At 39.3% G+C, this 14,327-nt stretch overlaps 1 protein-coding gene across 4 annotated transcripts in view; it reads right to left on the reverse strand.

The window, feature by feature from the left end:
• Positions 1 to 14,327, reverse strand: part of VAV3 (vav guanine nucleotide exchange factor 3) — a 360,704-nt gene that overhangs the window by 192,990 nt on the left and 153,387 nt on the right. For 3 of the 4 annotated variants that reach the window (XM_059137591.1, XM_059137588.1, XM_059137592.1), the window contains exons 3-5: positions 11,326 to 11,384; positions 8,898 to 8,963; positions 393 to 501 (exon numbers count right to left, since the gene is read on the reverse strand). In XM_059137591.1, coding sequence (XP_058993574.1) covers positions 393 to 501; positions 8,898 to 8,963; positions 11,326 to 11,384 — 234 coding nt within the window. The remainder of the gene's footprint in view (positions 1 to 392; positions 502 to 8,897; positions 8,964 to 11,325; positions 11,385 to 14,327) is intronic. The other variant, XM_059137589.1, reaches the window with a different exon arrangement.

A 14,327-nucleotide genomic window follows, 5' to 3' on the forward strand; every position in this document is an offset into this window, starting at 1 on the left:
ATTTAAAGAAGACTGAATTGTTTTGCAAGAGATTTCCTTTCATGGTAACTAATTTTGTGATTCCCTGGAATTGTGTTCTATTGCCACTCAACCACTATTTAGGTGCACAGCATACCATCTCTCTTTCAAACTTGCTTTTTTCACAAGGAAAATCGAAAGACGAGACCGGGGATTCCCTATGGTTGTTCTGAACTGCAAAATGTCATGCCCATGTGTTTCCAAATGCAGTAAGTCCTGATTATATAGTTAAAAGCTAACAAAGGTAAAAAGAAAACCAAAAAACTATTCCAGCAGAAGTTACATAAATAATTATAGGAATCAGTCTTGCAAGGAATCACTGTCCTAATAAAACACTCGAAGTAACTCGAAACATAAGGCAAGTGGGAGCATACAGGTTGATGTGCTTCCTCTGCTTTCATTAAGTCCTCGTAGACTTCTCCACCTTCATCTTCCCCATAAACACAGTCGTAGAGACCTTCTTCATCCTCCACGTGCGTTTCACTGAAACAAAGGTATGATACCCAGGTCACGTTCTATCATGCAATAAATGCAATACCTACATACAGCCTAGTAGAAAATCCAGAGAGGAAATAGAACGGGATTCACGAGAAGAATCAAAAGGCTTTACATTACAGCCTTCTCCTTCCTAATGAGAACAATGCCCAACAACAGAACCCACCACGGATGGCAGTGACAGTTAACATTCACTGGTATTTGCTATGTGCATGCACAGAAATGATCACTCTGTATAGACCATCTCAGGTAGTTGGCCCAGGCCCAGTATTCACTGTGTTTTCAGGTAAGCATTATTATTTAATCCATTACAGAGATAAGGAAGTCGAGAGAACTAAATGGTATTTATTTGACTTGCCCATGAAAACACAGCTAGTCCCTGCCAGATCCAGATTTAAAACGGAGTCCGTCTTACATTCTATGTGTTTCAGTCACTCTATCCTACTGCCCCCATTTATCCTATTTTGAGGCCTCAGGTTAATCATCTGTATTAAGGGGTCTAATATGGCAAAGGCAGAGGAGTTGGAAAGGATCTCATAGTTTAAAAGGTGTCTTTTAAAAGCAACAGTTTCTGCAGGGTTATTACTGATGATGCCTGACACCATGGTTTTTCCAACCCTGCTCCTTCCCTCCCACTCAGAGGGTCTCCACAGGTCCCCTCTTCAGCCAGATTCTGCTATGATCTGTTTTGATTGTATTCTGTTTAAAGAAATGTCAGCATTTTTAAACACCATTTGAAATCTGCTGGGCTCCTGGTAGTTGAAAACCATCCCTATTTTTTAAAATTCCCAGGAGAACATACACAGTGATGGACCAATGTACTTTTCCTAAACCCTTCATATAATACCATAAACCCATTCAGTCCAAGTAGAAAGAGCTGGTTCCACCTATCACATGTTCTGTTCCTATTCCTCAAGTCTCCCCTTTCAGTTCAAGACTTCTATAGACTCTATTACTAATAATCCCAAAGAACTGAGATTGATACATTGAGATATGTTAGAAAGAAGCACTAATATTTCTCAGAAAAAGAAATTCAACTCCTTCAATCCTGCCAGCCCTTATCATGTTTCTTGGGCCTGTGCAGATAGAATATGATAAATTGATATGCACAAAAATAAGAACACTGTAACTGTAAATGTCACTCTATAGCTTGGATCATTTTTCAAAGTAGGTTCAATCACCGGGTTGTCTATGTTTGTCATGAAGGATTATTTGGGCCTTTGACAGGAATAAACTGTTTCAAACACCCAGAAGAAAGAAAGGTGCCTTGTGGGAGAGCGATCTGGTGGTAACAAACGTTTCAGAGAACTCTGCTCTGAGAAAAATTTGTCTTAGGGTTAGTTGTCCAACCATCCACTCACCCAGCAGACGTTTACTAAGGACCTACAGAGGCCCAGACATTTCAGTGCTAAGAATGCATAGACTAGAGAAGACCCGAGGGCTCTCCCATAGTCAAGTGTAGAGCACAGGATGCCCACATGTAATTCTAGAAGTGCAACAGAGCAGATGAATGCAGATGTGGGAGCGAGGGGAAGAGTAACTCTGACTAAAGAAGTCAGGGAAGGGTTCACAACAGATACTACATGTGAACTGGGTCTCGAATATATTTATCAATTTATTCAATAGGTATTTGCTAACTGAATACTATTATGTTCCAAGAGATATGGTTGCAGATGAGGCACCTCTGCTGTCAGAGGTGACACATACTCAGTGAATAAAGGGGGAAGAACATTCCAGACAAAGGATACCAAAACACGTGCAAAAGCAGAAGGTCTGAAGAGCCCAGCAACACCAAGAGTGGTGCCCCATTCAGGTAAATGAATGTGAGCCTCAGAGGGAAGAGCTAAAACCAACCTGTGAAACCAAGTCAGAATTAGGGAGAGGGAAGAAGGAGTGAGGAATGCCACTCGGCTTCCTACCCCATAAAATTGGGTAGATGGCATGTCCTCAGCTAATTCCAGAATTTCCAAACTGAGGGGTTTAGGCAGGCAATCCAACCAGAGAACAGGGTTGGGGTGGGGGGAGTTGAACCAGTCTGAACACTTTCTATGACACATCAAAGGAAAGCAAGGTTTGATGAGTCCATGAGGGAGCAGAGATAAGAAATGATGACGGAACAGGCTCTGCATCAGAAGGGATCCGATTCAACAAGAAGTGAGGCTGTGAAATCCACTTCCCTGCTACTCCTAATCCCAACTCCACGGTCTTTGACCACTACCCCCATTCCCGGAAAAAGCACCTCATCTTGCTTAAGTGTTGTTTTTGACTCTTTCCCATGAAGGTAGAGGCACGTGTGATATGAATACATACAGATTTTTCTTTTACCCTTGTAGAAGGTGTGACACCTAAAGCAAAGGCAACAAGATAAAATATAAACAAGTGGGGCTGCATCGACAGCAAAAGAAACCAGCAACAAACTGAAAAGACAACCTATAGAATGGGAAAAGATATTTACAAATCAGCTATCTGAAGAGGGGCTAGTATCCAAAACATATAAGAACTAGTACAATTAGTCTATATAAAGAACTACTACAACTCATATAACCACCACAAAACAACTCCCATTTAAAAATGGGCAAGGGACCAGAGAAGATATATGAAGGGCCAACATGTACATGAAAAGATGTTCAGCCTCACCAGACATTAAGAAAATGCAACTTGAAACCACATGAGGTATTACCCTATGCCGGTTATAATGGCCATCATCAAAAGATTAAGAGATAAATCCTAGAGAGGATGTGGAGAAAAGGGACCCTTCACACACTGTTGGTGGGACTATATATGAGTACAGTCACTGTAGAAAATAGTGGGGAGCCTCCTCAAAAAATTAAAAAGAGAGGGACGCCTGGGTGGCTCAGTTGGTTAAGCAGCTGCCTTCAGCTCGGGTCATAATTCCAGCGTCCTGGGATTGAGTCCCACATCGGGCTCCTTGCTCGGCAGGGAAAGGAGCCCGCTTCTCCCTCTGCCTCTGCCTGCCATTCTGTCTGCCTGTGCTCACACTCTGTCCTTCTCTCTCTGACAAATAAATAAATAAAATCTTTAAAAAAAAAATTAAGAAGTCCATAGTCTCTCATGATTCACCTCCCCTTCCAATTTACCCCAAACCCCTTTTTTTTTTAATTCCCCATGTCCTCCATGCTTTTTGCTATGCTCCACAAATAAGTGAAACCACAAATAAGTGAAAGGTGACACATACTCAGTGACTCTCTCTGCTTGACTTATTTCACTCAGCATAATCTCTTCCAGTGCCATCCATGTTGCTACAAAAGTTGGGTATTTGTCCTCTCTGATGGAAGCATAATACTCCATAGTGTATATGGACCACACCTTCCTTATCCATTCATCCGTTGAAGGGCATCTTGGTTCTTTCCACAGTTTGGTGACCGTGGCCATTGCTGCTATAAACATTGGGGTACAGATGGCCCTTCTTTTCACTACATCTGTATCTTTGGGGTAAATACCTAGTAGTGCAATGGCAGGGTCATAGGGAAGTTCTATTTTTAATTTCTTGAGGAATCTCCATACTGTTCTCCAAAGAGCTGCACCAACTTGCATTCCCACCAACAGTGGAAGAGGGTTCCCCTTTCTCCACATCCCCTCCAACACATGTTGTTTCCTGTCTTGTTAATTTTGTCCATTCTAACTGGTGTAAGGTGACATCTCAATGTGGTTTTAATTTGAATCTCCCTGATGGCTAGTGATGATGAACATTTTTTCATGTGTCTGACAGCCATTTGTAAGTCTTCATTGGAGAAGTGTCTGTTCATATCTTCTGCCCATTTTTTTATATGATTGTCTGTTTTGTGTGTGTTGAGTTTGAGGTGTTCTTATAGATCCTGGATATCAACCTTTTGTCTGTACTGTCATTTGCAAATATCTTCTCCCATTTGGTGGGTTGCCTCTTTGTTTTCTTGACTGTTTCCTTTGTTGTGCAGAAGCTTTTGATTTTGATGAAGTCCCAAAAGTTCATCTTCGCCTTTGTTTCCTTTGCCTTTGGAGACATATCTTGAAAGAAGTTGCTGTGGCTGATATGGAAGAGATTACTGCCTATGTTCTCTAGGATTCTGATGGATTCCTGTCTCACGTTGAGGTATTTTATCCATTTCGAGTTTATCTTTGCGTACGGTATAAGAGAATGGCCGAGTTTCATTCTTCTACATAAAGCTGCCCAGTTTTCCCAGCACCATTTATTGAAGAGACTGTCTTTTTTCCACTGTATATTTTTTCCTGTTTTGTCGAAGATTATTTGCCCATAGAGTTGAGGGTCCATATCTGGGCTCTCTACTCTGTTCCACTGGTCTATGTGTCTGTTTTTATGCCAGTACCATGCTTTCTTGGTGATCACAGCTTTGTAGTAAAGCTTGAAATCAGGTAACATGATGACCCCGGTTTTATTATTGGAAGGGAGGTGAATCATGAGAGACTATGGACTCTGAAAAACAATCTGAGGGGTTTGAAGTGGCAGGGGCGGGTGGGAGGTCGGGGTACCAGGTGGTGGGTATTATAGAGGGCACAGATTGCATGGAGCACTGGGTGTGGTGAAAAAATAATGATACTGCTATGCTGAAAATAAATAAATTTAAAAAATTTGTATTAAAAAAAATTAAAAAGAGAAATATCATATGATCCAGGAATTCCACTTCTCGGAATATATCCAAAAGAAACAAAAACACTAACTCAAAATGAAGTCTGCACCCTCAGGTTTACAGCAGCATTATTTACAATAACCAAGACATGGACAAAACCTCAATGTCCACCAATGGATGAATGCATGAAGAAGTTGCAGTGTGTGATACACACACACACACACACACACGCACACACAATGGGATATGATTCAGTATAAAAAAATGAGGAAATTGCACCAATTGCAATAACATGGATGGACCTTGAGGGCGTTATGCTGAGTGAAATAAGACCAAGAAACACATACACTGTGTGATCTGACTTATATGTGGAATCTAAAAAAATACAAAACAAAAACAAAACTCCAAAGAACAGAACAACAGCAACAAAAAAAACCTTACTGCAAAAGAGATCAGACTGGAGGAGATCAGAGATGGAGGAGACGGGTAGGGATAACTGGAGAAAGGTAGTTAAAAGGTACAAACTTCTATCAATCCAGTAAATAAGGACTAGGGGTGGAATGTATGACATTCTGACCACAGCCAACACTGCTGCATGGTACACAGGAACGTTGTTAAAACAGTAAATCTTAAGCGTTCTCACCATATGGAGAATTTCTTTTTACCCTTTTCTTCTTTCTTTTCTTTTAATTGTATCTATACCAGATGGACAGATGTTGGCTGACCCTATATGGTAATTATATCACAATATATGTAAATAAAACTATCATGTTGTACTCCTTAAACTTACACAAGGATATAGATTATTTCTCAATACAACTGGAAAAAAGTTTTGTTTGTTTGTTTAGATTTCACTTATTTATTTGACAGAGAGAGAGAGAGATCACAAGTAGACAGAATAGGCAGAGAGAGAGAGGAGGAAGCAGGCTCCCCGTTGAACAGAGAGCCCAATGCGGGCCTCAATCCCAGGACCCTGAGATCATGACCTGAGCTGAAGGCAGAGGTTTAACCCACTGAGCCACCCAGGTGCCCCTGGAAAAAAAGCTTTTAAAGAAGAACTGTATGAGTGACACACATGCATGTGTGTATGTGTACACACACACACACACACACACACACCCAAGATTGGGCTAAAATTCTTTGAGTTTTGTTATTCAATCCCATACTAAGGCAGCTTTTATTACTAACAGTTTGGTCAAGAATTCCTGACCTGCATAAAATGAGCTGGGGCGGTTGTGGGGAAGCAGGGGGATGCCAGGGGAAGGATGATTGTGATTCTTCAAATGGTCAACAAATCAACAATAATCTTTATTAATTTTTATTATATTAATTAATTATATTAAGTGATTAATTATATTAATTAATATAATATATAATCTTTATTAATATTTATTAATCTTTATTACTTTTCCTGTGTCCAGGTCATCTATATGTCCAGGCCGTGAATAACACCCCGATAAAGGTAGAAAAAGCAGACACTGTGCAGCCTAGCCATCTCACAACCTCTCTGCTGCATTCTCTGTTTCTCTCCACACGAGAACAGAATGATTCCCTCTGCAGTAGGGAGGGCAATATTGTCTCTAAGGGCTTTCCTTGGGGTGATTTCAATCCCAAAAGTCAGACTTAAAGATATGAGCCCACAGAGATCATACCAAAGCTAAGACTGAAAACCAAAGGCGAGCACTTGTAGGAATAACACCACATTTGGACTTTCCACCACTAGGTGGAGAGTTGAAGCAGACTGCATTTCCCAGACCCTGAGCTGGTGTCTCAGAGCAGCTGGCTCAGGAGCCCAGATTTTTCCAAACTTGGCTTGGGGTGCACGTCCTCACAGGATTTATCCTGACATCAACACAACAAGAGGAGGGGAGGCTATGAAAGTTAGTAGATGTAAGTGACAATTGGTGGGGCTTAAAAAAAGAACATTATAATAGCTCTAGAAATAACATATTCCTTTTTAAAGATTTTATTTTATTTGAGAGACAAAGAGGTAGAGAGGGATTGCAAGTAGGGGGAGGGGGAGAGAGAATCTCAAGCAGACTCTGCACTGAGCATGGAGTCCAACATGGGGCTCGATCTCACGACCCTGAGGATCATGACCTGAACAGAAATCAAGAGTCAGATACTTAACCAGCTGAGTCACCCAGGTGCCCCAAGAAATAATATGTTCTTCCTAATACTTCAGAGGAGTTGGTTATATTACCAGAAAATTATAGTCACTTTATGAAGACTACAGCCAATTCAGTGAGACAATCAGCAATAATCTTGCTCACAATCAGTGAGCTCTTGGAAGTTTTAAGAGGAGCTAAAAATCGATCCTTCATCCTCAGTTAAAACATCAAACTTCAAGGCCCATTCAAGTGCCACCCGTTCTAGGACAAGCTGCTGGCCATCCTGTCAGCATTCTCCTCTGCTCTCCTCTTGGAGGTTCTCATGGAGGGGGCAACTCAGGGAGTTTCATGCAGTAAGGAAAGTCCTCAGCTCTGGAGTAAGAACTGTCAGGGTTCCAATCCGAAGACTAAAACTGGCTAGCTGTATGACTTCCAGTAAGTTTCTTAGCTTTCCATGATTCAGTTTTCTCCTTCATAAGTTGGGATCATAGGATCGACCTCATCATGTTGAAGTTAGGACATGAGATAATGCATGTAACATGGTTAGCACAGAAACAGGCACTCGACAAGTCCGTGTGAACTGAAAAGACAGCTCAGGCCTGAAGCAGAATGCCGGCAAACAGGAGAAGAGATGCTTGAATGCAACTCCGCTTAATCATTCAGAAAACAAATGGTTACTAAGGACCTACTGCACACCAGATGCTGGGTAAAGTTCTGGGAGCACAGCCAAGAACAAGGTAAAGTCCCTGGCCTCACAAAGTTGACCTTCTAATGAGCAGATGGAGAATAAATGAAGCCGACAAAGATGGTCTCAGGCAGAAAGGAGTGCTGTAAAGCTAGAGAGCAAGGTGAGGGGCTGGCAGCAATTTAGGGAGGGTAGTCAGGAAGGCCTCTCCACGGAGGGACATCTGAGCAAAGGCTGGAATGGTGAGGGGTCAGCCATAAAGGCAGAATGAGCAAAGGTCCTACAGCAAAGCCTGGAGTGCTGGTGCACTGGGATGGATGAATAGAAGAATTTCCACAGAACCTGCATCCCTTTTGGAGCACAATCTATTTCTTACTATAATTCTTTGCAAACACGCCTGATCTTTGTCATCAGTTCCTTGAGGGGTGGGGATCATTTTTCATATTTATTTGTAATCTGCACAAGTCAGTCAATCAGCAGAAGATAATCAGGTGCAAGGGCCTTTTGCCTCTCCTGACTACTAAATAATAAAGCCCAGAAGGAGTCTGTGCAGAACAAACACCATCTAATGAAACTCCCTGAAGAACTCCAGCCCACACTCATCTCGCCTTTCCTTGAACTTAGAAAGCACGCACTATCTGCCCTACAACTCCAGAAGCAGATCTTGTTTCTTCATCACTGTTCCCTTCACTGTCTAATTCCAGTTTCACCCACCATCTCGAATATGCCTTTGAGAAACTTCCAAATTTTACTTCATTGCAATCTGTTCCTTGTCTTGTCAAAGGGACTGGCACGGCATGGGGCACACAACAGGAACTAAAAGCCCAACGAGGCCCATTTTCTTGTGAAGCTTTCCATCACTAGTTTGAGGTTAATTCTTATGTGTCTTAATCATTAAATCTTTTTACCGCTTCGGAAAGCTATCTTAACAACCCTGGTTAAAACCCACAAAGGATGCAAACATGGGTGGTGGTTTAACTTAGCTGAAGATACCCAACATACTCTATCAAATCAGGAAGGCCTTTGTAGATGTCTTCATCACTAATGCTCTCTTCAGTTGGGAAGGGCCTGGAAGAGAGGGAGAAAAAACACACACACACACACACACAAGAAAGATGAGTAAGCAGCCAGAAGGCTGGGCATTGAGCTCTCACTGAATGCAGAGCCCAGCTGGCTGCCACAGTGGTCAGATCAGTCATCGCATTTAACAAACAGCCTGGGCTTCTCCCAAAGTGCCCATCCTGTGGTGGTGCATGGGGTCCTCTGGGGACATTGTGGCACCTGCTACTCCAAATGAGCTGTAGCAATTACCAGTGGTCGCCACTGTCACCTGAGCAGCTGTGGACAGGCCACACGTGCCGCTTTCTGCAGGCTCTGCAGCTCCCCAGCTCAGAAAGCCGGCAGCCGCCCCAGCGCCTCTGCCTTCAGCACTGTCTCTCTCCACTTAGGGAATCTGATCTGACCGACAAATGGTTTGGTACCAATCATCCCTGCATGACTCAGCCCACTAACAGAGATAAAAATTATTAGAAGATCAAAATATCCGCACCCTTCACCTATGATTATTGATTCTGGCAGACTATTCTACTTGGACTTCAAGTTATTTAAGTCATATTTTTTTATTTTCACTTATTGGACAAATGAGTAAACCCTAGGCCTTAGGGAGAGTAGGAAGTTTTCTTTATTCCCTATTAAAAGAAAAGCAGTTTAGTGTATCCCCGATTTCTAGCCATTGAATTTTTTGCCTAATGTACTATGCACTATTTTCATAACCCCAGCATAACGCCCTAAATGCATATCTTACACAACCATAATTATACTATTATGCCAGAAGTTTTACTTTCTTTATATGCAGGCAGGATGTCATGTTTCATAAAAATAAAAATAAGAGGGTCAAAATAATAAGTGAGAGCTAGTAATTGCTAAAAAATTATATTTGATACACTGAAAAATGTGTTTTCATATTAATTTATGGATTAATTGAGTACTTAAGACATTTAAGGAACTTACGTTTTTCAAATAAATTAAAATGTGTGAGAAATGCCAGAGTTTCAAAATCTTTTTTTTTTTTTCTTAAATAAATTCAGGCACATTTGATTATGCTTTTTATGCTTTTATGCCAATGTAAGTCCATTATATAAATATTTGGAAATATAGATAAGAATAATTTAAAAAGGAAAAGAAAACCTTCTAATGTATATCCTTTCAGAACCAAAAATACATAAATACATAAAAATAGAATCAGGCGATTTCAAAATCTGCTGTTTATATATAACTATATATATATGTGTGTGTGTATGTATACACACACATATATATTAATATGGAAATACCATATATTCCATATATTAATATGGAAAGATGAATCGCATAGAGCAAATTTTAAGGTGCTGAACACGTATCCAGCCTAGAGATGACTTCTGTAGAAAGATGCCAAATTCATAGCCCATTTCCAAGAACCGGTCTGCAGAGTATCCTTCCTGGAGTCGCTGTGTTTTGTATCCAGGGAATGGGCTGCCTGGTCACTGCCAATCAGTCTTCTTAAGAAGTGCTTATATCCTCTCCCTGAAAATCTGAATGTGAGCTGGACACAGAAAGGAACAACAGAGGGAGAGACATAGCACCACAGAACCCCATAATGGCTGGAGACTAAAGTGTGGAGCTCTGAGGAAACAAGATAAAAAATGATATCCATTCAATTTCCAAGCAGCCTTGATGATTGGCTATTGAAACTGTTTCTCTGTATTTCAATAATACAAACTTCTGACTGATCCAACTTGAGTATGTAGTATTTTAAACAAGGAAAGCCCAACATGACAATCCTGTCTGCATTTATTTCCATGCTTACTGACTGCATAATACTCCATGGCATGGAGAGGTCATAATTCATTTAGCCAATATACTTTCAAGTTTTTCATTTAGTACCAATCCTTCAACTCACATCCTTGTACACATACCATTTTATACTTGTCTGATTACTTTTTAAACTCCTAGCTAAAGTTGTGAGTTATTTTTATGGATTATAGGAAGTAAATGTACTACAATAACTTGTCAGGTATTTATTTACTTAAGCATTTGTGAGCTTTTTTGATGAATCATATGTAATAAAATGTTGAAGGAAGTTAAGAAAACAAACTGTTTTACCAGTTTTAACAAACTGTTAAACAAACAAACAAACTGTTACCTTATTGGTAACAGTCAGCCATGAGTTGAGAATGTTTAACCAATGGGTACTATTCAACTTGACAACTAAGTTCTTAGTTGCTCAATTACTTTCAAATGTATATTAGGCACTTACACATCAGGCACTGTACATGTGTGAATGAGGCATGGTTTCTGCATGCAAAGTGCTTTACAAACAGTAACCATTCCATTAATAGCTATTACAATGAAGGAATAGAACACATGAATCACAGAGAAACAAACTTACCTGATTCCTGTGGCCAGTGCTATAGGTGTGCGAGAAAGTCGTGATAGTGTTTCTATAACCTGAGAAAAAAGGAAAAGTGTTAACTGGACATGTATTTCAGAAAAGACAAGAATTTTTTTAATAGTCTTACAATCTAGTATTAACAATGGCAGGAGAAACCTAAATTTGCAGACACCAACTAAGTACAGAAGGGGAAGGACTATTTCTGAAAATTTTAAACATTTGGATTATAATTGTATCCTTTAACTTTGAAACCCTAAGCAGATTACTAAGCATCTAGTTTGCCGTTTCTTTATCATTAAAGCAAGAGGTTAGACAGGGTAATAGTAAAGGTCTTGTACCTCCACTTCTACAGAATCGGAAAGGTGTTGTAAAGCTGCACTGTCCAAAACGGTAACCACTGGCCAAACAAGGCTATTTAAAATTTACAGAACAAAAAATTAAGTTTCTTAGTTGTACTGGCAACATTTCAACTGCTCAGTAACCATCCGTGGATGCTGTATTGCGCTACCCAGACCTCAAACATCTTCATCATCACAGAGAGTCCTACTGGGCAGCACTGCTGAATAGCTAAATGGTTTAGAATGTGGACTCTCGAGAGCTAGACCACAGTTCAAATCCTAGCTTTGCCTGTCTTCAGCTATCCAACCTCAAGCAAACTATTTTAGTTCCCTGGGCTTCGGTTTTCTCATCTGGATACGGCCTATCATCATAGTGAACTTCTTTGTAATCATTAATTATAGGAATTAAAAAGCTAATACGTGAAAAGTATTTAAATGATAGCTATCCTTTATAATTGCCATCTTTAAGAAAACTACCTTATTGTCATTCTGAGTATTTGCGAAAAAAGAGTTTCCTAAACCCTTGATAATTTGTATGTATTTTAAAGAATCCTTATGAAGACTTCCCTACCTGTGTCCTGCTATAGTTTTCACTTTAGAATCTAAAGATTTTACCCTTCCTTACCACTTTTACAACTAAGATCATCTCTCTCAAAGACTTAGCAAGGAACCCAAAGAGCTAAAATGCACTTTTCCCATGAAGCCTGTTTCTACGGTAACAGGTATGATTTGCCCTAACTCCCAAAACTAAACAAAACTTAAAAAGGTTCTTCTAAAAGGACTATTCGAAATGAGGGGAAAAAGATAAAAGGCAAAAATCTCAGAGCTTAGGTAATCTAATTTCTCAGTTCAAATGTGGAAACCTAATAGCAAGGTCTCCAGCACTCCACAGAAGTCGCATACGAGCATTAGCCACACACATACCTATCTCTTGCCCACTTCAGGAGGTAGTACATTGCTGTAGTTATAAACATACAACTTTAGAAAAAGAATGTCTGGTTGAGTCTTGGCTCTTTAACTCACCTTTACTAGCCTCTATAAAATGTCAAGACAAGAATTTTAACTATCAGCCTCATAGAGTTTACTGAAAAATTTAAATGAGATAATACCCATCAAATGCTTAGCACAATAAATGTAAACTTTTATTATATAAAATTATCATTATACAAAGCAAATAAAATAAAATTTAATTGAAAGACTATGCAGTTTCTTCCTGGTTTCACTTTGTTGAACATTTGATATGAAAGCAAAACACAACCACCTAGATAAAACTGGGTATCAATTAATTTCCCATAATAAAGATAAAAGCATCTTCAGTCTAATTAATCACGAATGAATAAATAATAAGTTTATCAAAATAAACTGATTCAAAATAAAAATAACCATATGCTAAAAATTCTAAAATTATGCGTTACTGAAACATTTAGCTTTCGGAAGATTCTGGAATAATCTGCAGAGTAGTATTTAGACTCATGAATTAATGGCACTGTTAAATTTCAGCATCAGCCTTATCCTAATGTGCCCTGTTTTCAAGCTGTGAGGTGAAATCTGTTTCTGATTTTATTTTATACAATCTAGCATTGCCATTACTAAGAAGAAAAATAACAATAACATTAGTATCATATATGTTGCTACTATGATGTACTTTACTACAGCTATTTTATACCCTAATAGAAATGCATTTTATTCCTGGGGATACTGTTTATAATAACTATGATGTATCTAAAAATAAGAATGTATCTTATGTTCCTTTTCCCACCAACAATCAGAATTATTCACACAACCCATTTCCACACTAAGACTGCAGTTTGCATTTTTGCACAATTGTCCACCAGAGGGAGCCAGAAGATAGTATATCACTTTAGTCCTACATTAAATGTGTCTATAAAGTACAAACATTTCTAAAAAATCAACAAGATGAAACCAACTCCTCTTATCTATTTAAAACTATTACTTATCACCATTCAGTAATAGAAAAATAATGAAGGTGAGAAGGAAGGAAGAATAACACACAGCATGTCTTAAAGTGACTCTTAGGACCATCTCTTAGTTTTGCGTCTATCTGTACATCAAGTCCATTCATTAACTCCAAGTTTAGCCAAAGCAAATAAGACTGTTTGGTCAATGTAGTGTTTTTAGAACAGTGTGTATTCCATAAAGGTGGAGCATATCCGGATTTGGAATAGACAAGTACACAAATTAATGCCAGATTCTCCAGACATGAGAAACATGTATTCAAAAGTATTCACAAAAGAAAATATCCCCAAGGACATTAAAAAGACTCTTTTCCCTGAAATGTATTAATTTATAAATTGTTACCTCAACAAAATATGAAATTAGAGACATGAACTCTCATAAAGGGGTAACTAGTCAGAACATTTGCAAGTTAATAGGCTAACAACCAACTACTAAATCCACATCACGGATATTTTTCTTGACCTACATCTACCACCTTGCTTAATAAGCAGCAACATTTGTAAAGAAATGAAAATATTTCCAGATAACCTAAATAACAGTTACCATGGGAAGAAGGTGGAAGAGATAAGTAGGGCTCTTGTAGGCTTACTTTTTAGAAGAAGGGGATTAGATCCCAGAATCTATGAAGGACCATTGACGAAGTTTAAAAAGGAAGATAACCAGGTCAAACTCTATTTTTAGATC

The sequence above is a fragment of the Mustela lutreola genome, chromosome 10, assembly GCF_030435805.1.
Source record: "Mustela lutreola isolate mMusLut2 chromosome 10, mMusLut2.pri, whole genome shotgun sequence".
Lineage (NCBI taxonomy): Eukaryota > Metazoa > Chordata > Mammalia > Carnivora > Mustelidae > Mustela > Mustela lutreola.